We start from the raw sequence: 24832 nt of genomic DNA, 5'->3' as shown, positions 1-24832 counted from the left end.
AGATGGCGCCATGTGAGAGAAAGTTGCTGGTTTAAAACTTCAAAAGAAAGCTTAAATTTAAGCCCTGCGCCACCAACTTTGCTGGAGCCAGTGAATTTTGATCTGCACATTTTATAAATTGACTAAATATTTGCATTATTAAGATTACCGTTATCATTGATATGTAAAGCCTAAAGCCTGAAACTGTACTCAAAGATGGGTAATCTGCCTTGCACTCAGCGGGATAATGTTTAAGGTGGTTAATTAAAATCAGTTGTAATGTAATATTTTGTGATTTATTTTTTATTTATTTTTTTTAAACTAGGTTAAGTTGGCATACCCTTCAGGTATGAAACTTCTCCCGATCATTGTGCATTTCTCCATCTGATTCCGTTTTATGACTGAGACAAGTTGGTGTACAGTGAGACCGAGCAAGCACTCGTGATCTTGAGTGTGTCAATCTGCGGTGCGACGCACAGGGCGAATAGGCGCGGCACGCTCTCAGCAGAGGTCCTGTGAGGACTGGAAGGATCACAAAAGCAGCACACCGACCGAGGCAGGGATGAAGAGATATCAGACACTTGGAAGCAGCTGAACCGGAGGATTTTTACCCAAAGAACACTCGGCTCTGTCCCACGGGCTGCCTCGGTTACTGGCTATCAGGGTGAGCGGGGTGGTCGCTGCCTGCATCTCTCTCTCTCTGTGTGTGTGTGTCTCTCCTCAGCGCACAGGCGCTCTGCACTCCAGTCTGCTGACACTCCGGGAGGACAGTCCGCACTACACCTCCGTGTCATTGGACTCTATGTGGATACAAAGCCCGGCCAACACAGATCCATGGGGATAGTTTAGAGGGAACTGCTGACTGCGACCTTTGCATGAAATCAGGTAAGTGTCGGTTTATTTGGAAAGGCACATTTTTGGACAGCTAGTTCCCTATTCTCCAACTTAAAACACCTCTTATCCAATACGTGACATTCTTGCTCGCTGTCGGCTTCAAATATAGTGTCTTATTTCTCGAATTAGGCCTACATCAAGCCATATATTTACAATTTAGCTTACACATTCGTCTCAACAACCACAATCAGGCCCTTTAACTGCCTAATTCCTGCCGTCGTTCTAAATTACTACAGTCCCTAATGTTTTTACTCGTGCGCACTCATGTGAGAACAGTGTAGGATGAAATCATTTGTGTGTGGAGCTGAATTAATGAAGCCGTAAAATGACTGGGTTGTTAAATCCAGCATATGGCAGAAAGTCCCCAGATGAGCAGGGGACAGCAGTAAGAGCGGGGAGACAATTGGGCTCTTGTGTGTGTGCACGGTTTTATGATAATGAAAGTGGACCCCGTTGGCCAGGCCCGTCCTGAAACACAAAGATCATTCTCAACAAGTCCCGTACTGTGGGCGCCCGCTTGGTGCTGAGGCAGCGAGTGTATGTGACAGCACCATTATTCACCAAGATGCCTAAGTGCACTTGTATTGCACCGCATGGAAGAACTATCATAACAAGCTGACCCCTACGTAGGGGTATATATTGTGCAAACGCATTTTGTCTGGAAATGTTTATAATTTACCCTAAATGTATGAATCCGTCCACATTTGCTCAACTGTAAGTTTCTAAACAATAACACAAATGACACTCTTTGACTTTCCTCTCAATTGTGCACACACTGTTCCTAAACAGTACTCCTTACAGGATTATTCTCATTTAGCTGTTGCTTCCAAATATATTGGCTCTGGTATTTCAGTTTTCACTTGCAGTTTCATTTACATTTTGCAATAATCTGAGCATATTGTTTAGGCTCCTTAGTACAATAGAATCAATTAAAAAACATCTGAGAGTGGACCTTCTCATCGATTTAGGAAATCATCATCCTTGCTGCCTGGAGATGCTCATGAATCTTGCATGTTCACATCCGGAGAGAAATGGGGGCACAATTAGAGGATTGCACATTACTTAGAGTATAGATGTTTGGCTCGGATGCAGTGCGTTGTATGGCGGTTCTACTGAAGGAGCAGAACATGATTTAGATATGTGTTCTGAAAGGACAAAGGCGAGATCAATAAGAAACTGATTTTTCATCTGTGTGTAGTGAACGGGGCATCTGCTTGAGTGCAAACACTATTTATTTCTGGGAAGGGAGTAGGACATACAATTTGTCTGATATAAGAGGCACACGTATCTTTTAAAAACACTCTGGGGGGCAAAGAGGTGGGCCATCATGTATTGCTGATTCTCTGTCCAGCTGCAATTCCTTAATGCACTCTGAGAGTCAGAGATCTAATAAGAAGTGGAAGAACATCTTCAATAATGAAACCCCACCTGCATCTCTGCTGCAGAGTGAGGGCTGGGGCTGCGAGGCCTCATAAATAACAGAAGCCAGACCTGACACGTGCTGCTCCAACGTCTGGGAACTGCCAATAATCCCTCAGCAGGAGGGAGTAAAAAAAGGCACAATGCTTAGTTTTGCTTTGCAGTCATCAAGTAAATGTAGCTCAGCACAGCAGCTTTACTCTAATAAAGAGTTCTGCAGAGTGATATGAGGGGATATTCAATCACTTTTTACTCATAAGGAGAATACGGGAAAAGCATTCCTGTAGTGAAAGCAGCGCATGGGACAGCAAACAGCTTAAATTGCATGCAGATTTCAATATTATTCTATTGATTTTATCGCATCACAGACTTATCTTTGTCTTATTTTTTTCTGCTTTTCAGCAGTAATTTAATTGTAATACCTTGCAGTGTTTGAAGCTTAGAAGTATCATCGCCTTCTTTCAGGCTTTAATTTAGATGTTGTATCACAGGAGCATTTTTTCAATACATATCAATTTCCTCTCTAATACTTGAGATAAATCCCCTGTAGCAATTAACCTGCTTTTGAGTGATTAACCTGTGCTTGTCACTATCTAATAACTACAGACACTTGAGGCTGTACTCCTATTGTGATCATTATTATTCTCATGCTTTACCATGAGACACAAGAAAGCTATGGAACAACATTACATGAGTACTTGTTGATTTGTGATCTGGCGCCCTCCCTGCATATAAACAGCACAGAGAGCCTTTTTTGAATCTTCTTGTATTGCTATGAAGAGACCCTTTCTTCTCTAACACAATGTGACCCTCACTGCTGTTCTTTAAACAGACCCAGTGGCTGACAGAGCTTCGGGCTGTCCCTGCTATGAAAAGATAGCTCTGTGCTGAGCTCCAAAGATTGACCAAGCAAGCCTCATGACTCTCCTGTTGTGTCTCACAAAGAGTCTCATGAGCATGATTTATTTAGTCCAGAAGTTACCGTCAAAGAGGACCTTTTATGCTGTCTTTACAGAGCGCCTTAAGAAGTAATGATAGGTGTATTCTAAACACTCAAATCCAGTAAGTCCTGTATGTCGTGCGAATAAGCTAAAAGACTGCCTTCATGAAGTAATCCGCTCTGCCCTACAGAACACTAAATGGAGGTTTTTCTTTCAATTGGCCATCTGCATCTATGTGTGTGTGTGTTTGTATGCGACAGAGAAGGAGAGAAGCTTTTTATCCCCCCTTCAGCTGCCTAGCGCGTGAAATATTTAACAGGGACCGCACTATTTTTGGGTTTGTGCTCAGTTTGTTTTGAAGCTTATGTAATCCGTAGTTTCAGCTCAACGCGCGGTAATGTTTTATGTCAAATAATACACCATTGAGTCAGCCAACTTAAGCGTAGTGATGCTGCAAGCAGTATAATCCTGCAGACGAACTGTGCGAAACTATAAAGGACATTGCACAGCTGAGAATTATGATGAGGATTCCTGCACCATCTGTGCACTGATGGATTTGCCATGTTTAATGCAGCGTCTTGTACCTCAAGGAAGCGGGGGCCACTCCAGATCGTCTCAGGTTCCTTGTTTCTGCGAGATATTGATCAACTTGTCTCTCTTCCCTCCAACTGTCTCCATCTCTGCTTGTTTTCTTCCTCAGTTTGTCTCCCATCTCGCTCACTTTCTCCTCCCTCTACTCTCCTCTCCTGTGAGGTGTCAGATTCTCTGACTCATGCCCTGGTGTGGAGGATGGGAGGAAAGCAGGGATGAAAGAGAAGAGAGAAAAGTCATTTTGCAGATAGAGGGAGTGACCTTCATCCAGTAAGAAGGATGGGATAAAAGCTGGAGTTAATACCCTGCCAAAGTGTATTCTCCACCATGCCAAAAAGCCATTCAAAATGATATATGGTCCTAGTAGGAGCTCTCTGATAATAAGAGACACGCCATTGTAAGGAGAGGCAAGGCAAATGATTAGAAAATTTCAATGTTGTATCCAGAAGGATAAACACTCGGGGACAGCATATGAAATATGCTGAAGATTTTTGTTTGAAACCAGATTTTTATTTATTTGTTTATTTTTTGTTGGGGGATTTGACAGTTAAATGACAGTTGTACAATATGTATGCCTGGGCCCCACTGTCCCTATGCTAACTAAAGCCAGTGTAAATACAGGCTCAGACAGTGGCACGCTGTGCCTGGGTCCAACAGCCACATGGCATATATGCATATATATATATGCATATATATAACAATTGACAGCCCACAAACATCTCCTTATAAGGTCATTATCTGCATGTTTGTGTTGTTGTTGTTTTTTTCCCCCCACTGGCAATAATGAGAAGAAGGGAGGGATTGGGGTTTACCTAATGAGGGGATGTGTTTCTTTGTAAAAAACAACTGCATCTAGAACTGATCAATCGCAGAGTGGCCACATTCCTTCAAGGGTATATGCTTATTAATCCCCATTGAGCCAGAACTAAATAAATACTGCTCCACCCTGACAGTGAGAGAAACTGATGGCATTTTATAGACTCCCGTGCTAGTATGTCAATTACACTGCTGTTCATTAGCTGCCGGGTTCCCTTGTAAGTATGCAGATTCTGCCACAGAAAGCTGTCTGTGTCTAAGCTGTATAGACAAACTGACATGACTGTAAGTTGCAATGACAAGAAGAAGCCTTGACAGTAACGATTCCTGCCACTTTTAAAATGCAGCCGTTTCCAATATCAGTGATGTAAATAAACAGTGGCTCTACAGCTTGTGTGAATAAGATTATTGTGTGTATAAATGGCTACAAATGTATTACCCTGCACCACCACCCAGCTGACAAACCCACAAAGTTTCAGAAGGCGTGTTATCGCAGGATTTTCAATTAGGCGCGTTCATTGTGAAGACAGCTTTTCAGCGGCTTTGTTTATAAAATCAGAAATCAGAAATCTTGTAGTTTTACTGAATGTTTTAAAAACACACTGCCCTGGGGTAATCTTATCAGCGTCAGCCCACATTTAGGCGCGGTGGCCGTAGTGAATGTGACCGCTGGCCGTTCTCTCTGCTGCAGGAGCAGCCGACAGCTCGGGGGCCTGATAACCCTCTCTGGAGCCCTGCGGTTGACAGGCGACTTGAACTGCAGGCTTACACGGTTATGCTTTAACGCTAGATGAAGCGGTGGGCTGATAGCAGAGGACAGTCCCCTCTGTGCCAAGGGCTGACCCCTCCCATTATATGTGACAGAGCTGAGACAGACATGCCGAGAGATGAAACACTACTCTTTAATTTCAAGCCTCTCCTATTTCACAACTAAAGCCCTCTTCTCCTCTCTCTTTTTTTGCCTCTCGACCCTGGAGAGGTTATGGAAGTGCAGCTGTATTGGTGTAACCGTTTAATTCTTCAATCGAGTGCTCATTATTCTTGCAATATATGTTGCTGAACTATACTGAAAGGGGTTTACTGTCAATTTATTGTAGTTTTTCTTCTTTTTTTTTCTTCATAATCTAACGTGGGTGATGCAAAATGTTTCTTTGGTCTGATCAGGATTTAGCAGCTCCTCACTGAAGACTAGAAGAAAGTTTTTCTTGAGTCACCACACAACGCTGTAGCGCTAAAGCAGAGGTTTAAACTTTAATGATGTTTTTACTATTAGCTGCAGCTTAAAGAGAATTTGAAAGCATTCATGAGATCGTACGCTTTATTTGTACAAAGGCAAAAATTTCACTTAAAAATTCCACAGTCACATAGATGTGTTGACATCACTGTGGCGCTGCTCAAAAAGCGGTACAAGTGCTGCATCTTGGAATGACCATTTGCTGTGATGTGGTTAAAGCTCTTCCACTTTGAAAATTTCAATTACAAGGAATAGAGTTTATTTGATCAAGAGGCCTTTGCATCATTTCTATTCAGTATGCAGTCATTAGCTATGTTAGTGCTTTCACACACCCTCTCCTCTGCTGTAAGTAATCAGATTTACAGACAGACGCTTAAAATGGCCGAAAGTTTGTTTAGACGTAAGTCGAGCAGACGTGTGCATTTCATGTAAGTTTGGAGACCGACTAACCAGTAGCAAAGAGGAGCCTGGAGATTTATTGCTTTTGTCTGTTGTATTTTTTCATCATTGTCTGAGGAGATGACGCTTTCATTGTGTCACCCCGTGTACTCAAACATCGCAGCAGTTTGAGTTTGTCGTGACAGATGGGTGTATAAAGTCTTCCTGTGGAAGTTCTGAGTAGATCAAAGCCTGTCCGCTGTTGTGCTTCCACTGGACACTGTCTGTATGTGTGTGTCTTGTGTGGATTGTTGACTCCTTTCATCCCAGCAGCTGTGTGTGTGTCTTGTTTTGAGTTTTGTTTTGGGGCACATAGGCATATGAATGTTGGGGTGGGGGGGTATACATATGTGTAAATGGTCTTTCACCTCTTGGTACTCTCACTGTGCGTGTGTACACACATTGACACCCTCCCACTTACTGCTCCATATGTGCCCACCCGAGGGACACCCTGTCCTCTTCGCCTATGCGTGTTGATGGAGCAGACACACAATACCCCCGGTCCCACATATGGAGAGGCGGGGGCATACCCTGTTTCTGTTGTTCACCATGGAGACCAGGCACATCCTTCTTCATTTCCTCTAAGCCAGCCCAGAATCGCCTATTTGCCAGGATTGTGTGAGGGATACGGTTGTCTCAGAACAGGTGCCCAGTCCTCCAAACAAGCCCGCTGTAAAACATTCTTTTCATCTTGACAGACTCTCTGTAGTGGAAGCACCTGAAAATCTGGCAAGGAAAAGAAAAAAAACTGTGGTTGCTGTCAGGGGATGTATGCCGATTGCTTTTATCCATGATATCTTTGAGGTTATGGACGGTTCACAAAAAAACACCAACTCTGGATTCTTGCTCGATTTAACTTTAAGGATAATTTTACATTGTTACATCTTTTTAATAACAAGCGTGGTGTTGGGATTTTCTGTCGATTTTTTATTCGTTGTCATGTTGTATGTGCTATATGTTCTCAGTTAATGACTGTGGGAAAGATTTACAAGTATTTTGAAGACACCAACTTTCATAAAGACAACAAGGCTAAAATTGTTCCTTTGAGCAAAAAACTTCAACTTAATCTTACATATTGTTAGTGAAAATACTGAAAGGACGCAGATTGTCCTACTTAAATGATCTACTTTAGCCATAGACTGTATATAAATGGTGGAATAGGCCACAAAACATCAACGATTAGTAAATTCTATTTAAGTGGTTTTGAGCTGAGCATTAGTAATTTGTCAGTCACAAGAAGCGACCACTCTAAAACATAATCTGCTTTGCCACTGCTGTTTTTTTACACTAATGGAAACAGTTATTTGACCATTTTGTTGTATTCACTAATTTGAACCTAGCTAATAACATGAATAACTTAGCAAAATTAGCAACTGACAGTCATAAATTCATCAGGAATACCGAGGTGAAATATAAAGGGTCATTTTCCGTTGACTTCCATTCAAACGTAACTAATTTTTTAAAACCAGAGGAGGTTTAATACGCTTCCACATTGGCCTCCATTTTGGGGCTCGTCAGCTCTGTTCTTCTCGTGTGAATTTAGCATGCTGACATGATCATTTGCATTAATCCAAAAGGACAGCTAAGGCTAATGAGAATGTGATTAGTTTAAGTATTTTTCACACAAATGTCCATAGAATCACAAATGTTAATGCAAAAGCTCCATCCAACAGTTCAGCAGTATAGCGATACTAGTAAGCAAAAAGTGACAGAGACACAAGCGAGAAGGAAAGTCTGTATCTGTGCAAAAATGATTTCAGTAAAATCCATAAAAGTCAGCCTAGTGATGTCGTAAAAACAAGTTAGAATAACCAAAATTAGGAGAATACATGACCACTAGAATTATTTGTTGAGATATTTTGGTGTAGGCATTGCCTTCCCAAAGCCAAGCTGCTAGCAAGGCTAAAATTATCTCTTCTTATGCCCCCAACATCTTTTCTTTCCCCTCTCCCCTCAACCGATACGGCAGATGGCTGCCCCTTCCTGAGCCCAGTTCTGCTGGAGGTTTCTTCCTGGCAAATAGGAGTTTTCCCTTCCCACTGTTGCCAAGTGCTTGCTGATAAGGGTTTGGGGTTCTTACCTTTAATATTGGAAAGTCTTTATCTTACAGTGTAAAGTGCCCTGAGGTGACTGTTGCTGTGAATTGGTGCTGTATAGATACAATTGAATTGAATCAGTTATTACCCAAACTGCTTTTTGTAAACATCCAGATGAACTAATAAAGTGGTGACCTTTGCTATTACATACTCGGTCAGTTTAGCATAGCAGCCCCCAAATCACAACCCCCCCCCCAAAAAAAAATTATTTGAACCTGGCTACTTTTACTTAGTCAACAGTAACCAAGGCCTCTTATGGTCATTTGTTTTCAGTCTTTGTGTTACAAAGTCATGCCTAATCCGGTGTATATAAGGCTGGATAAAAGCAGTGACTCATAACTGAAGCTCTTTCATGCTTTATGCAGTCAAGCAGAGCAAGACCCAGGTCACAATATAAGTGACATAGGAGCAGAACAGTAGGTGGACTCTTCACCTTTCTTTCCTAGTCTGACTGCAGTTTGGCAGCCTAGTGCTGCAGTCTGCACTTTGCTAATTCCGTGTTCTCTGTTACCAGGTCTAATTTAGAACAGAGGGGCTCTGTTCATCCTGCAACAGTGCTGCTTGGGATTCTGGAAATGAAGAGTTCAGAGACTCACCGCCCTCACACAGACACAGAGCACATGCCTTGTTATCAACCCACAGAGATGCACATAATGATCCCTCTAACCATTAACTCCTAATGCAATAAGTGCTAACATTTTAGCCATGCCCCTCAGTGCCTAAAGATAATGAAGTTAGCCTACGGGTTGCATAAATGTGCTCTGTGATAACACATGTGTTCAGGATGCATCGATCAACTTTAAAGTCATGATTACTTAGCCTTAAATCTGTAGCTGATGGCAAGTAAAATGCTCCAGTTTTTGTTTATCTCCAGCCCCTTTGGCTCTGTTTGATATTTATGGAAATTGTATGTAGATGAGCTCCTAACTGATAGCTTTGTAAGTCAATCCAATGAGCATCACTTTCAAAAAAAAGCAGATGAAGGCTGATTGATTTGATGCAACTGAATCCAGCACAAAGGCACTCCGCTCCACTTCCTGCCACATTTTGATGGGCTAGCATGTTAGACGTGCCATGGCCACGGTGGGAATATAAAGCTCACAGAGACAGTCAACCTCTGCGACATCTTAAGAAGGTTGTGTGCAAGTATTTGAACATGTCTTTGCAGGCATCCAGTGCATTAATAAATCAAACAAACAGCGATGTCCTTGCACGTTAAGTAAAAGCAATAAACCTGCCTACAACAAGTCACTGCGGAATAGGATCTACTCTAAAATAACAGCCATTTATTAAACATGATCTCCTCTTATAGCTCACCAAATGTATAGACAGAATGTAGATTTATAAACGCACACACATAAGTCAGGCATTGTCAGAAGGACTGCAGCAGTAGGCTGGTATGCATTAGCACTGTAGGCTGGTTGGAATGTGTTTGGCAGACAAGTGGCCTTGATGAGTCAAAGGGGAGACGTTAATTACTAGCTGCAAAAACGTAGCTGTTGTTGTTTTCGCCCTCTGAGTGCATGTGTGTCATGGTTCAAAAATGTAGTCCCCAAGACACTGAAGAACCACCATAAAGCTGCTGGACAGGCGTTTGTCTGCCTGTTTGTGGACAAATGTTGTCACAGCTTCAGAACTACTTAAGATACAGTAGCAAAAGTTTAATTTCAACTTTTTTAACCCTTTGGAGTCAATGAACATGCTTGACTCCAAAGATGCAGCAGTCTCAGAGAGTCTCCGTTTCAACTTGTATTGAAAGTGCAGAGTTTAAACTATATTCCAGTTTAATCCCAACAGTTCAGTTATGTGGATTTTATTGACGGTTTGATACGTTTAAGAAAATAGGTTGAAGCCAACAAATTAATCATGCTTATATTTTTCTATGCTGTGTGGATACATTTTACTGTAAATGTCACAGAAGGGTTTTAGATTGTATATGATGTCATACTGGTACCTTTAAACTATGTAAAATAATACCTAAAAAAGCTCAAATGTTCTGAATTACATTTAGTGTTACACTTTAGATCACCTCAGTAGATATTTTAGGATTCAGGTGTTTGTTTTTCTTTGATATTGCAAAGCACCATTTTGCTAGCAATGGTTGATACTGACATGCCAAAGTGCAGGGTTAGGGTTATGATGGCGTAGACCTTAGATGGTTAGCTATCAGTCATATGAAAGTGCATACTGCTAAATTATTATTAAATTATATAAAACTCTCAAACATCATTATTTATAAATTTATGCATTGCTTTTTTCTTCATTTGTTTTTCAAAACTTAGTTGAGCTAATGGGTCCATGTAGCCTCCCCTGGGCTGTTTTAGAGGCAATGCTCACTCAGTTAAACTTAGTTATTTAAACACTTAACAATTGTTTGCCTCCTTGCAATAAAGAAAGATAACAAAAGCAAAATAGAAAACAACAGATTTACAGTGCATGGAAATTAAGGTGTCTATATAAAGTACAAGTTGTTTACACCTAAGCAATAATCAGTGAAGAAAAGAAAACACTCTGTAATATATATATTCTTAAGTGAAACATAAACAGAGTATCTCACCTTCTTCATTTCAGAGCAGGTCATGACTTCATTGATCCACTGAATGGGGACAGGCAGCCTTCCATCTCATTCGAGTTAAGCACTGGGCTAAAAGTGCATTACATCCCAAATCATTTGATCTGCGTGACACAGCAGTTGTTGCCATACAAGTGTTAGGATCACTGTTGTTGTGTAGCTCAAAGACTGAAGTCTAAATATTTTTTTAAATGAAATTAGATTACCTTAACTTATGGCCCATTGTTGCTTGTGATTGGTGTCATCTTGGATGACTTGAATTACAGATTCAGAACTTTTTTTGGCAGTTAATACTCAGAGAAACTAGTGAAGTTGGCATGTAAATGTAGCTAATAATGAGATCCCAAGCGGCATTGTTTTCAGGCATCTTTTATCTTAGTTAGTATTGCATGATTAATGTGTTGGATTTTGTCTTACAGGTTTAAAAAAGGAACTTTAAGGTTTTTGGTTTGATCTTTAGCAACTGTCTACAGGACTGCTTTAAAGGGACATTTGAATTTTTCATAGCAAATTTTATACTTTTCAAATAAAGAGTCAAAGGAGATAATTTTGTTATTCTTAATGACATTCTTAAAGAAAATGATAACAATTTCTGAACCACAGAATAAATGCTCACTCTGCCGCTGAAAAGGTTTTCTACTGTAGGGTCAAAGGTATCGAATTTTTTTAGTCCACTGGACCAAAGAAGTAGTTATATAATTTCTAAGGAAGATAGGAGCACAGATATATTGATATGGGTGAAATTGGTAAGCACAAATGTAGCTCTATAGTAGATCACAGAATAGAGAAAATAATATTTACACTTTGGAAATATCATGTAGGAATAGTGTTTTTAAAAAACTCTTTATTATAAATTTGAGCTTTAATTGTTATGTGCTATGAAGCCCCACAAAGAATCATTTGATGCAGCTGGTTGTGGTTTAAGCCTACTTTATTATCCAAGGGGTCGATTGTTGCTATTACCGTCTGTTGGTTATTGCTTCCATTTGCCACCATCACCAAGCTTGTTTTTGGGAGTTTCTGCTCAGCAATACTCGCTGTTTTGCAGGATGCTTGGGAAGCATTGTTTTTATGTATTTTTTCTGTAGAGATTAGGGGAAGATGGTGATATGTTAATTAAGCTAACTCTACTCCTTCACAGAGGAGGCAGACACATTGTAAAACAGAGAGTAAAGCAGAGCAGTAAAACCGAGATAAAACAAGTGCACTTAAGTTGGGTGATATATAAATACATTAATTAAAATTTTCTCTGTTATCAGTTTTTATGGGGTCTGAGTTGACTGAATGCTTTGAACTGTGCTCCACCTTTCCGCCTTTATTACCACTTTTCTCTTAAAACAAAACAAAACAAAACACAGGGATGGTTTAACAGCAGGGCTCCTGGTTTCAAATGGCGCTCACTGCAGAGCCAAATGGGTCTGTGTGGTTAGAGTTAGGGTGGGGATGGGGCTTGAGCCAGTGTCATGTGCAGTGAGCAGCCTCTCGCTGAAGTAGCCTCTTTATAAATGTGACTTCACTATTTGCTAAGAGATCATTATTTTACTAATTCATATCTACATAGCAAAGAGCCATGTGCTGTTGTATCAATATTCATAATCTCATTTATTGAACCTTTAAGAATACTGCAGTAACAATAATGACATCAGCCTCAGCTGTAGCTTGGGATTAGTGCTAATTAGTATATAGCCTGCTAACACATCAATCTAAGATGATTAACTTGGAAACATTAAAGCCTGCCATTTTGCTCTTGACGATGCTCACTAGTTGACATTAGCTTTTAGCCAAAGCGTTATTATTCTAATCAACAAGGATAAAATAAAATAAAATGATCCAATTTCTTCTTGCTGTGATATTGTGATCAACATTTTTCACAAATGTTCAACATTTATACAGCAATTATTAATTTATTGATTGGTACGTGATGCCAACCTTAGCTAGTTAGTTTAGACTAAAAAAATATTGTTGCTCACTTTGTTAAAAAATTGGAAACTGGAAAGTTCTAAAACTAATAAGAAACAGTTTTATTTAGATGCAGCAATCCACATCTTTCACCCTTGTACATGCACTTCTGCTCTCCATGCTGACAAATGTAAGGCAATATAAAAAAAAAAATAACAAGAGGAAGCAAAAATGACTCAGTGAACTAATTATGCACGTCATGCTAAGACTGTAAGCATCCAGGTGACTCAGGCATTAATCATCATTCGGTTTGTCAAATAACTGGCATGCACAAAGCTGCTGCCACAATGTCATCCTGGGATGACTACAGATGCATCTAATTTGCTGTCTGTGTATAAATTCTGCTCCGCTTCGCCATAACACTTTTTTTCCCTCCATCCGAGTGTGATGGAGCAGATAAAATCAGATCCCCAAAGAAGCCCCAAACATTTTCCATTTTATGAATTTGATTAACTTTGCATGAATCTCCTGCTACACTCTTTTTTTTTTTTTTTCTTTGTTACATCCAATTTTAAAAGTCACTCAGCTTGCTGTGAGAGAAACTGCTTGTCAGGTAATGAAGACACAGTTAGTCATCGATGGCCACCCACAGTCTCTTCCAATCCCAAAGCTATGATGAGATGCAGCATCGCTGACACTGCTGGTGCTCCTGGTCAATACCCTGCATGCACAGTGGTGTTCATTAGGACTTTGTTATGAATTTCGCCATCGATATTACATCGACTTGAACTAATGAACAACTTTCTCACCGAGATGCTCACAATTACATTCTGCCTGCCTGAAAGCTCTTCCGTGTCACAAATGTGTTTGATTTCCGCTTTGATTTGTCCTCATTTATCTGAATTTTTTTGATCTTCCAGAATTATCGTTTAGTAAACAATAGAGTTAGATACAGCACAAGCATCCAATTTCCCAGAAATGAATGAGAACACCATTAGTTATAATAGTGCCACATAGTGCTCAGTGAATGATGTTGCTGAATTAATTTTTCTCTTCAAGTATTTATAATGTTTGTTCAGAAATCCATGAGCTAGAAACAATAGTGTATGCATGAGCATATGTGTGGTTCTGAATTCTGTTCTCTCCCAGAGCAGCACTGAACGATCTCGGACAACCACAGAACGAGTGCTGGCCTTCGCTTGACTGTGTGACCAGCGAATGAGCCTTGTTCATGCGTCTCCCTGAGTGCCACTCCCACATCACCATGAACTGTGAGCAGGACTTTGGCGACGGGGGCTTGGGAGTGACCCTCACACTACGACTGCTCATGCATGGAAAGGTTGTTTATGAATGAATGCACGCATGCTTCAGCACTCAAGGCATTTTCAAGCACAAGATTTGTCACAGCCTCACACATCACAGTCATGTGAAAAATAAAAAGCTTTCACGGGATTATGTGATAGGCAGGCCTGCGAAAAACTAAGCACACCCTCACTGTTTCCACCGGAATTAAGAGGGCAAACAGCAGCCAGGCACTGATAATCAAATGCATTTGATTAATTGATTATGACAAAGAGTGAGCACCTCTGTAAAAGCACAAGTTCTGGCAGCTTGCTGGCCTCCAGGATTCAGCTGCGTGTTAACACAATACCACAGTCTTTACAGGAGTGGGCATCCCAGCAAATTCACCCTAAAGTCAGACCGTGCGATGCTTACAGAAACTCCAAGCCACATGTGTCAAGAACCAAACAAAGCCTATGAGCACAAACATGATGAACGGGTCCTGCAGTCACAGGAACTGGCCATCTCGGAGTCACTCTTTGGTTTCAAAGAGTGAAACAGAGGCCGTCAAAGCTTGGCCAAAAAAGGGTCACAACCAAATGGCTGTAAAAAAAATCAAGGTGTTTCAATGAAAATAATGGCAAAAATCCTAAACAAATAAAGTCACACAGAAAACGATTACTTTAAGTTATTGCTGCTAAAGGTGATTCTACAAGGTACTGAATGATGGGGTGTACTTAGTTTTTCACAGGTGCACAGAGTCCTGTGAAAATGTTTTTTTTTTTTCATAATCATACATGCTAAAAATAAACAGTTACTATGAGGGTGATCAGTTTTTGCCTTTTCCCTGGTTTCTATTTATGCTCTATCATCTTCATCCCTTTGCATTCAGGAGGTTGGCAGCATCATAGGAAAGGTGAGAATTCCTATTTTTAATTCTACTCGTAAACATATCTGCATATATAAAGGGAATAATCATTAAAAAAACAGTGATTTAAAATATATGGGTGATGTTTTGCTCTTATATAACTCAGTAGCCATTTTCCATCATTCAAAGCATCTGCAGAATAATTTCCCTCTGCCTTGATTTTGTTTTGAATCACCAGAACACAAAGCTCTGTAACAAAGACTTGCTGTTCTGAATATTCCCATCCTAAATGTAATTGTCTTCAACCAACCCTCTTAAGACCTCCCCCACCTTTCACAAAGCGCCATAGTAATCCATCAAACAAAAACATTAGAGCACCGACTGCAAGCCTCCTGTTGAAACTGAGCTCCAAAGACATACTGCATTACAGTTGGCCCCTTGTGGGCACTTTTAGTGTCTGCTAGGAAATGCCTATTGAGACTGTGTTGCTTCAGTAGCCCCTACTATCGAGCCTTCTGCACCTACAAAAGGCATCACAATGGATGAAAGAAGAAAAATAGAGGAATATAGAAAACTGTGAAGTGCTGGAAAGAATGATTTTGCAATGGATGTGGACAACAGAAAATGTAAAAAAGGAAGCGGGTGAAAGCATTTGAATATGGGGCATACTGTGCAGCTCGACAGAGTGGGAGGCACTTTGTCTGAAGTACTCGAGCTAATAAGTTGTCTAAATAATAACTGCTCCACCCTCCAGCCTTTTTTCCCCTTCCTATCTCTTTGGGAAAACCTCTCATCCTTTCCCCATCAATAGAACACCAGCAGCACAGTCACAATAGACTCCAAGTAATACGTTTCCCGAGATCGTAAACAACAGTGTTTGCCGAGGTGTGAGATGACATTGCTTTTGGTACTGGTGAAAGAAAGTGGTCGTCAGTTGCTGCACGAAAGTGTGAACAGAGGTATGACAGGTTGGATGAAGTTGAGCCAAAATAAAATAGCAGAGGGGAGACGAAGCAATCAAAAAATCAGCGGAGGATGTGCTGCAGTGTGACACAAGTCTGACAAAATGTTATTGTCGCTGGCAGGAGCTCTTCACACGCGCTGCGAGCACAGCCGTTACAGCAGGTGTACATTTCCTTCATATGCTCAGATGCTGTATATTTGATATGTTTTTGCAAAGTTAGTGCAAATGACAACATCGCTGCATACACTGCAGACTGAAGCCTTATCGATGCTTTTTTTTTTTTTCTGAGCAATTTCCATCTAACGTGGTTAGAAATGGCAGATTTTGCCTAACAATGTGTTGTAACTGTTTGGTGAACTGAAGCACATTTGCATCTGTTTAAAGCTGTCCTTCGTTTTATCTTTTTTCAGAAAGGAGAGACTGTGAAACGAATACGGGAAGAGGTACAGTGTCCATGATTTCGATCACCATTCCGACACCATTCAATAGAATTGTTTAGCATTCTGCTGTGTTAATTATTATGTTTTTGTGTCATTTGAGACTAGTGAATGCAGCTTCTCTGATGTGACTAGCTGTTACCGTGCACCACTTTGTCCCTATCTTTTACATCAAGACATGAAGTCACTAGATCTCTGTTATTTTAGGCCCTCAGTATGTTCATCTCCAGAGAAAACATAATTTAATCTCAAGAGGCCGTCTAATACTGGTCAGGCTTTCTGGCAGTTGCATGTAATAATAATAATACAGCTCAGTTCTCTCTTCTTGTTTTGGAGGTTTGAGTCTGAAAAGCATACAGAACAGGTGCATTGTCCGAATTGCCTTTTGGGCAATAACAGCACCTTTTTCAATTTAAGTCCTCCCTCTCTTCTCTTCACTGCACCTCATCTAGCTGCTCTCTCTCTCAATTTTCTTTTCTATTTCTTTTTCCTGCTTAAAACAACTTCCTCTTTTCTATGTCTGCTCCTCTATTCCCTCTTTATAAATCTCAAGGGTGCAGCCAAACTAATGCGGCTTGGATAACTCTTTGTATTAGAAAGTAATTAGGCTGACACTTTACAGCACATTTGATTCTTTCTCTTGCTGCTAAGGTTTTATGTCGTATTTTATGAGGTATACGGATAAACAGAAGAATAGTTAGGTCATGGGACAAGGGACAAACCTCTCACTAGTGGTAGTCATCCATTCATCCATCCATCTAGCTTGGCAGTTCTGGCCTTTTGTTACTTCCCAATTATATGAGCCTCATCCTGTCAGTCCTCACTGGGCCTTACAGTCACAGTGGGGGGAATGAGTCAGTGGGCTGCCTGGAGAAAATGTCCCAGAGGTCAGAACACAGTCCTGTGTCTGCTCACTTTACCCAGAAATGCCAGCATACAAAATGGAAGAAGACGAGGGCAGAAACAGCGTCACCTTCTCATGTCAATGTTATGTCATTATCACTCTACTTTCTCTAAAATTATGAGCTGTACTGCCACTTTAGAACAGACCAAGAAGAACGAGCTGAAATTTGGGGAAATGTGTATCATATTTTTAGTTGTCAAGAGTAAGAAAACAGGACGGATATGTTATTTGTGTTTGTATGTTAACTATGGGGCTACAGCAACCAAAGGTAAAAAGTTCAGCATTTTTCACACTTTATGTTATGTATTGCATAAATGGGACACAGTGTGCTAAAGGCATCCACTAGGCCAGCTCTATCTTCCCTGTTTCCAATAAATTTGTGAGAAGATTAGCTAAAAAAGTGGAAATGGGGCAATCACTGAAGTGTCTCCAGGCTGTCCAAAAAGCTGGAACAGGCCTGTTCCTCTTCACAAGTTACACTACGCTAAGTTCGTACGCTAAGTATATAACCTTAAATATAGCATCACACCTCCAACTGTTATACAGAACAAATGCTAAAGGACTTATTTTCCAACTATTCCTTTACTGAAATTTAAATAACCTGCTGACTTCTGGTTCAACAGAGCAGCGCACGAGTCAACATTTCAGAGGGATCCTGTCCTGAAAGGATCATCACCATCACGGGCTCCACAGACAGCGTCTTCAGAGCTTTTACCATGATCACATACAAACTGGAGGAGGTATTTTTACTTCACTTTTATTTATATACTGCTGAGTTATAGCAATCATTTTCTTAAGGAGTTTTAGTATATAATATATTACAAGTGAGCAAGCTGTTGGCAAAACAGGAAGAAACCTCTGGGAGAACCACTCAAAGGGACAGCCATAACTGGTTGGAGTGAGGGCAAAGAAACGATTTGAAGAAGCGCAAAGAGAAAAAACAAAAAACTGGACAAAACATAAACTATGGGAGAGAGAAGACAAAGTTATGATATGCAGTTGCAGCCTATAGACACAGGGGGTGAGACGAAGGGAGAGGAGGAGAATCTTCAGTGCATCATGGGAAGTCTCCCAGCAGTCTTAGCAGCAGGGAGTTTTACAGACAATGAGCCTGCTCTCTGACAGCCAAGTGCTCTGTTGGGGTAATACAGCACTATGTATATATTAAGAGGTTTGTAAGCTAAAATGAGGCCTGTTATTCATTGCTGTGACACTCAGATGAAATGAGTTCATGTATTTATTTTACAATAGTTGCATGCATATGAAGGTTTGTCATGTAGGAGACCAACCTGAAATCAGAAAATGTGTGCAGTTTGCCTTTTGAAGTTGTTTAATTCTTAGTGAAGCCATAACATATTGTTTGCTGAACCTGGAAAAAGTGAAAGAAGCCATTTCGTCACATTAGTACAAGAAATCATTTCCTGTGCTTCATCTCTGCTTTACCACTAATGTGCTTTTATCGCTATCGATTATACTCTAAACTGCAGTGATGGAAGGGGAAAAAAAACTGACTATATTGCATAGCTCTTGATGTGCTTTCATATTAGATTACTCTGCAGAGGAAAATCTTGAATAGGTGGATGTAACTGCTGTTGCGAAACCATTCAGACCTTTGCAAGAATGTCGTTATAAATGACGTGCAGCAAGCTGTTGGATTACATCTATCATTTATATTTCCTTCCTGTTATTTTCTTTATGCTTTTCTGGAGTGCTATGAACCGTCCGGGTACTAAAAGAGGAAAATGTTGCTAATTTGTACTCATTAATGAGAATGTGTCGTACACTTCTCGTCATCTATAGGTGAAGTACGGCAGTTTCTTCATGCTATTAATCCCCAAGGTGGCTGTCTATCAAAGTGCTAATTAATATGGTGGAATGAGAGCCGCCTTCGCTGTGATTTAGCGTCGCAGCAGATACGAGCAACGGAACAGGTGCTCTCTGCTCAGGTCGGCAGCCTTCAGTAAACATACTCTGGCTGGGAGCACAGTGCAGTATTCATTAAAGATCTTTCACACTCACCCTGAAACGCCTGAGTTTCCATGGCAACATGTTGGCTGACCCACTGTGCACTGCTTCCACCATAGCTGAGTTATTGTATGTCTGACACTTTTAATTAAAACCAAAAGGGAAATAGTATAAATTTGGGCCACTGACTATTAGTATACGCTTTTGTTTCTGTCTCAACAGTTTGTGATTACAGAGCGGCTCGACCTCACTCATTTCCAGTTTGGCTGTTGATCAGTTGTGTGAGTTTTATGCTCACGTGATTTATAGCTCATGTTTTCCCCAGCTGCTGCCACATTTGTGCAAATGCAGTGATCTAATGATCAGGAAATTCGCTACACTTTCATACATGTAATTTGTTTTCAGGTGTTGAAGCACAGCATGCATAAAAGCCACATAATCTCTCTGTATTAGAGCCCTTACCCCACCAGCAGCACAATATGCTTTGGGGATTTAAGCTGAGGAACCCTTTGTGTGAGCAGCGCTTGTATAACCAGCCATCTTAATTCCACCAATTTTGCTTTAAGAGCCTCTCTTCTCTATGGAAAGTATCAAAACGTTCACACTTGTTAAGATGTGGCTCGTATTTTTAGATCAAATCAAGAGAATGACGCCGAGAGTCTTGTGATTGTACAGATGAGCCGTGTGTGCATCTTCTAATGAGACGAGACGTCAGAGAGCCCGATCTGCCTTGATAAATATAGACGCGGAGCAGAGATTCACAAGAGGCACACCAGAATATGCTTTTCAAATTTTAAAGTTGAGCGTTATTATACATATTATACAGTTTTCTTCATGAGTAAAATCCCATAAGGCTACACACACATGCTGTCCCCTTTTATGGCAAACTGCTGATTTTACAGACTGGCCCGAGTGCAAACCATTCAAGTCAAGCTGCATGTTTTGCATTCTGTCAGATTTGCTGTTGGTTGAACTCTGATGGGAAGCATATTTACATTTCAAAGCTTCACAGAGAGACACTGTTCATTAATTTATACCTCGATCTCCACCCACAGCAGATCAGATGGATGTTTTGCTACCTGCACTATAAAAACACTCATCAACTCAGTCTCAAAATCCAGTTTCTGCTCACTTTCAAAGCAGCGTATGTTGATAAGAAAGGCATATGAACGCATTTACTCTAAAAGTTTGAATGTTTAACTTTGGCTAAGGCTTGTTATTCAGGTGATATTGTTTCCTTAAGGAAACAACTGAGCTGTCATCTACAGCAAGGAAAGGAAATGGGGATGAATGGAAGGAAAGAAATTTTTTTGCAAGACCAGATTTTGGGTTATTGCCTCAAAATTTCAAGTTATTAACTCAAAATGTTAAAATAATAACCTGAACTATGTTGAGTGAAGTCCTGAGGTAAATAAGGATATTTCTCAAGGAATCATAGATTTATTTTAAAAAATGTATTTTAAAACACGAGTTTCAAGAATGCTAACTGAACAAAAAAAAGAAAAACATATCCTCACATTACATTTCCCTTAAACATGGAGCCTTTTATTAAATCTACAAAAGAAAAAACTTTTTCATGCCTAATCTAACGATTTAACTCCAGGACTTTGCTCCACCCCAATACAGGAACATAGAGATGCAGAGACGGAGGTTAATAAGGTGCAGATGATGGATTGCTCTTTACTCTATCTGCCTCACATCTGACACTTCCTGTGTGGATCCCACTGGCTTTTTCTGTTGTTGGATTCCTGTTGATGCAGCAGTAATTACGTTTGGCTGCACTATATCTGGTCCAGCCCAAACCATGATTATATTGTCTTCACTGGTGTCATAGTTTTAGACTGGGATGTAATGCTAATGATGCTATGAATCCAAAACTGACTGGTAAAATGAGCTGCGTTCAGTCTCTGTCTTCCTTGACCCATACTCCTAGATCCTCTCTTCCTTCTTGTGCTTTATTGTTGACTCTCAAAACCATTTTTGCTTTTTTTCTAAATCTCCCTCCAGGACTTAACTGCACTGGTGGCCAACGGCACCATCAGCTCCAAGCCACCGGTTACCCTCCGGCTGGTCATCCCTGCCAGCCAGTGTGGCTCCCTCATCGGGAAGGGAGGGGCCAAGATAAAGGAGATCAGGGAGGTGAGCACCCAGAACACAAATCCAGTCCATGCTCCATGCCCACACTTCACAGAAAGGTTCATATTTGAAATATTGACAGAATGAATCTCCTAGAAAAGAAGCTGTACCTAGAAGGGAGTGATATTTTCTTCTACATTTTTTTTCTGGTTTTTAGCAGGCTGCATAATTGCCCACATGCATTTTATATAGTAGAAACTCTAATTTAGAATTGCTGCATTTACAGTTCAAGTATGCTACTTCAATAAGAACAGTGTAATTAGCTGCAACTAGTGATAACAGGTTGGCATATTTAATGAAAAAAACATTATAGTTGGAATTTCTATTTTATCTATTTTCTGCTAATTAGCAATAAACACAGAGCAACTGAGGCTGATAAGAATCTGAGGACCTGTCAGGCAAAGGCAAACAGCCAAAAGCTATAAATTATTGGCAATTTCTTTAAATAATTAAACATTTTTTTAATAATTGTTTCTGCTACTTTATCATTTTCTTAAATAAGGTGTAAAAATTTGTGGCGTTTACACAAATAATAAATTAGAATGGTTGTTACACTTACCAGCTGTTGCAGTTCACACAATAAACTTATTTTCTTTATTTTTGTATGCAGATCAATTTTAAATAACACAGTGTGGCTATCATCTTGGAAAAGTAATGTATTTCTCAATCTGACATATAATTGAGTAAAACATATCAAAATGTTTCTCTTTCATGCATATTAATGTGTTGTGTATAAGCCACATGATGTAAAAATTCAGGCATACCATGCATATGATATTATGCCTGCAGTAATATCATATGCATGGTATATGTTGAAGTTATAAATAATTCAGTGTGGTAAAGAAATTGTTATTTGCTGGACACTAGTTTTTATGAAAAGTCTACAACTTCAGACAAATTATTGTAGTTGATTATTTTCAGTTACAGTTTTCATACATGTATTCATAAAAGGTATGTTCAGGTATTACAAACCTTTAAAAAAATCTGAATCCTCAAAAAAAAACTGTTTTGTTTTGTTTTTTACATAAAATCTAAAAAAAAGCATTAAATATGTAGCATTTCTAAACTGTTATCAGAGGAATTGCAAATGTTTTTCATCTTGATTTGGAGGGTAAATGCATTCATATGTCAAATAAACAGCAATTTATATTCAGTTATTACAACTAACACCTGTGTTAACTTCACTGTGAGGATCAATTTGATATCATAAACACCAACTCAGAGAAAATGATATTAGTTACTGAAAACATGAACCCCGTTTTGCCATTTGAATGTAGCCGAGCCAATTAGTTTTATTTGTATTCGATCATAAAACATAATATTAGAGATATGAAATGTTCACCTTAAAATGTTCTGTGAAAACGAAGGAAGTCACCGAAGTGACATTTTTTCTGTAGTTTAATAGCAATGTATCTGATAGCTCTTGGTGCGTTTCACCTAAAAACACAAGTGAACACTGTTAATATGAACTATTTACTTTTCGGGTTGTGAAGTTTGTCCATAAGTGCAGAAAATTGATGAAACAGTCAAGCCCAGATATATTTACTTAACACGACATAGGCCGTGACTCAGCAGTGACAACAGGAAAAACTCCTGACTGCATTCAGGCCCAGTTGAAACGTTAGGATTAAACGTATCAGATCCATTGCCAGAGACATCTGACTCCTTAACTGTAGCTCTGTACCAATCTACAAATAGAATGTCGCTCATTTTAGCTTAACCTTCCCCAGTAATGGCATCCAGGTGATTTTCTGCGGTTAGATGGATTCCGCTGTCTTGTTCATCTCCTAAACTTGTTTCTGTTGTTTTGTTTGGTTGCCACAGGACCCATCAGTTACAAAGACAATGGTGATTTGTGTGTTTCAACGATCGCCTCCAGAAATAGGTCGATATCAGCAAGTGTAGATAAAGCTTAAAAAGTTTTAACTCAACCGGCACTCTTTGCCGTCAGGCATGCTGTATTAGTGATACATCAGCTACAATTAGGAGTGTGGCATCTTGTAATTGTAGAAGTGGATGTTTTTTTTTGTCGCAATTTGATGTTTAGCACGTCACAGTGCAGCTGGTTTTCAGTAGGGGTGGAGAAATATAATGTCAGCAAATCCAGCTCAGAGGGGGACAAAAAGAAGCTGTGGCAGTGTAATCGCAACTCACCTTATCTTTAGGATCAAGCTATGTTTTTTTTCTAAAAACCCTATCATTTGCAGAGCACCGGAGCTCAGATACAGGTAGCAGGGGATTTGCTACCCAACTCAACTGAGCGAGGTGTGACGATATCTGGGAATCAGGACTCGGTAATCCAGTGTGTCAAGCTCATCTGCACAGTAATCCTGGAGGTAGGAAGTATACCATTCCTCTCCTTCCTCCATGCACCAACACATTGCTGATATTTTGTCATTGCGCTGCTCCTGCAGCTCACATGCATGCTTTTATTTCATCAGCATGCTGTCTGTTATTGTCTGTTTCACTGGAGCAGAAATGAATGCCTTTTTAAGCAGGGTAAATCCTTAAATGCAGCACAGAAAATGCTCAGTTTCTCTATTGTTTGAACCTTCTGTAATTCGCCTCGCAAGACATTGGATAAAGTCGAAAGGTGCCTGTCTCAGGTCAGAGGACAGCGTTCTCGCAGAGGGCACTAGTCAGCTAACAGAAAACTAACAGGCCTGCAGCAAAATCTGTCCACCTTTAGACAACAGCTCTCTTGAGAAAACCGAGGAGGAGATGAGAGGAAAACAACCCCAAGCACAGTTTCACCCTGTGTGTTCATGGGAGTGCACAAGTCCTTTTTGTTTTAGCATCGCAGCTGGACCTGACTGACTAATTGCTAGTTTGATCCAGTTTTCCAGGGCTTTCTTCAAAGGCTTGCGAGTTTCATTAGGATTCTGTACCAGTGGCGCCTTGCTTTTGGCTCAAAGATTTAAATTATGCAAAGTTATACAAAAAAAAAAATTGCTGTGACTGCTCTACATTTTCAACCCCAAAACAGTATTGCCAACACTGCAGTTACTTGATAAGATATACAGTGTCATGTTCAGTGCATAATCTCCTTTTCTTTTTAGTGTTTGAAGAATTTTATCTTCAAATGTCAGTGGATGGTTGATTTATCCAGAGGGCGAACCTTAGCAAAGCCTTGAGCTCTGACACACACTAAAGCTCAAAGCTATTATCCACAAAAAGTGCTCACTAGACTACTTCATTTATTCAATGAATGACTAATATTATCAAAAGAAAAATAAGGCTGGGAATAATGTCACTGTCATTAGCAGTTTAGCTCATCATTAACTGTTATTGTGTTTTAATGTTGCAGGGAGTTTAACACCATTTGCACTTCATTTTTCAGGCTTCGGCGCCATCGCTGATTTTATTTCAGACTAGCTGTGTAAAGCTTATCCACGTCT

The 24832-nt window shown here is 40.1% G+C and overlaps 1 protein-coding gene across 2 annotated transcripts in view; it reads left to right on the top strand.

Annotated features, from left to right (window-relative positions):
* Window positions 1–212: 212 nt before the first annotated feature.
* LOC146550919 (poly(rC)-binding protein 4-like) overlaps window positions 213–24832 on the top strand; it is a 34707-nt gene continuing 10087 nt past the window's right edge. Inside the window, exons 1-7 of one of the 2 annotated variants that reach the window (XM_085261212.1) lie at window positions 213–864; window positions 14034–14218; window positions 15053–15076; window positions 16403–16435; window positions 17957–18073; window positions 21306–21437; window positions 23642–23770. In XM_085261212.1, coding sequence (XP_085117338.1) covers window positions 14111–14218; window positions 15053–15076; window positions 16403–16435; window positions 17957–18073; window positions 21306–21437; window positions 23642–23770 — 543 coding nt within the window. In that variant the 5' untranslated portion in view covers window positions 213–864; window positions 14034–14110. Of the gene's footprint in view, window positions 865–14028; window positions 14219–15052; window positions 15077–16402; window positions 16436–17956; window positions 18074–21305; window positions 21438–23641; window positions 23771–24832 lie in introns of both variants that reach the window. The other variant, XM_085261211.1, reaches the window with a different exon arrangement.

The sequence above is a fragment of the Mchenga conophoros genome, linkage group LG20, assembly GCF_057382185.1.
Source record: "Mchenga conophoros isolate Kocher_MC1m ecotype Shallow Benthic linkage group LG20, M_conophoros_male_GT1.1, whole genome shotgun sequence".
NCBI lineage: Eukaryota > Metazoa > Chordata > Actinopteri > Cichliformes > Cichlidae > Mchenga > Mchenga conophoros.
The sequence above is the reverse complement of the archived record's forward strand: the minus strand, read 5'-3'. Positions and strand labels throughout refer to the sequence as shown.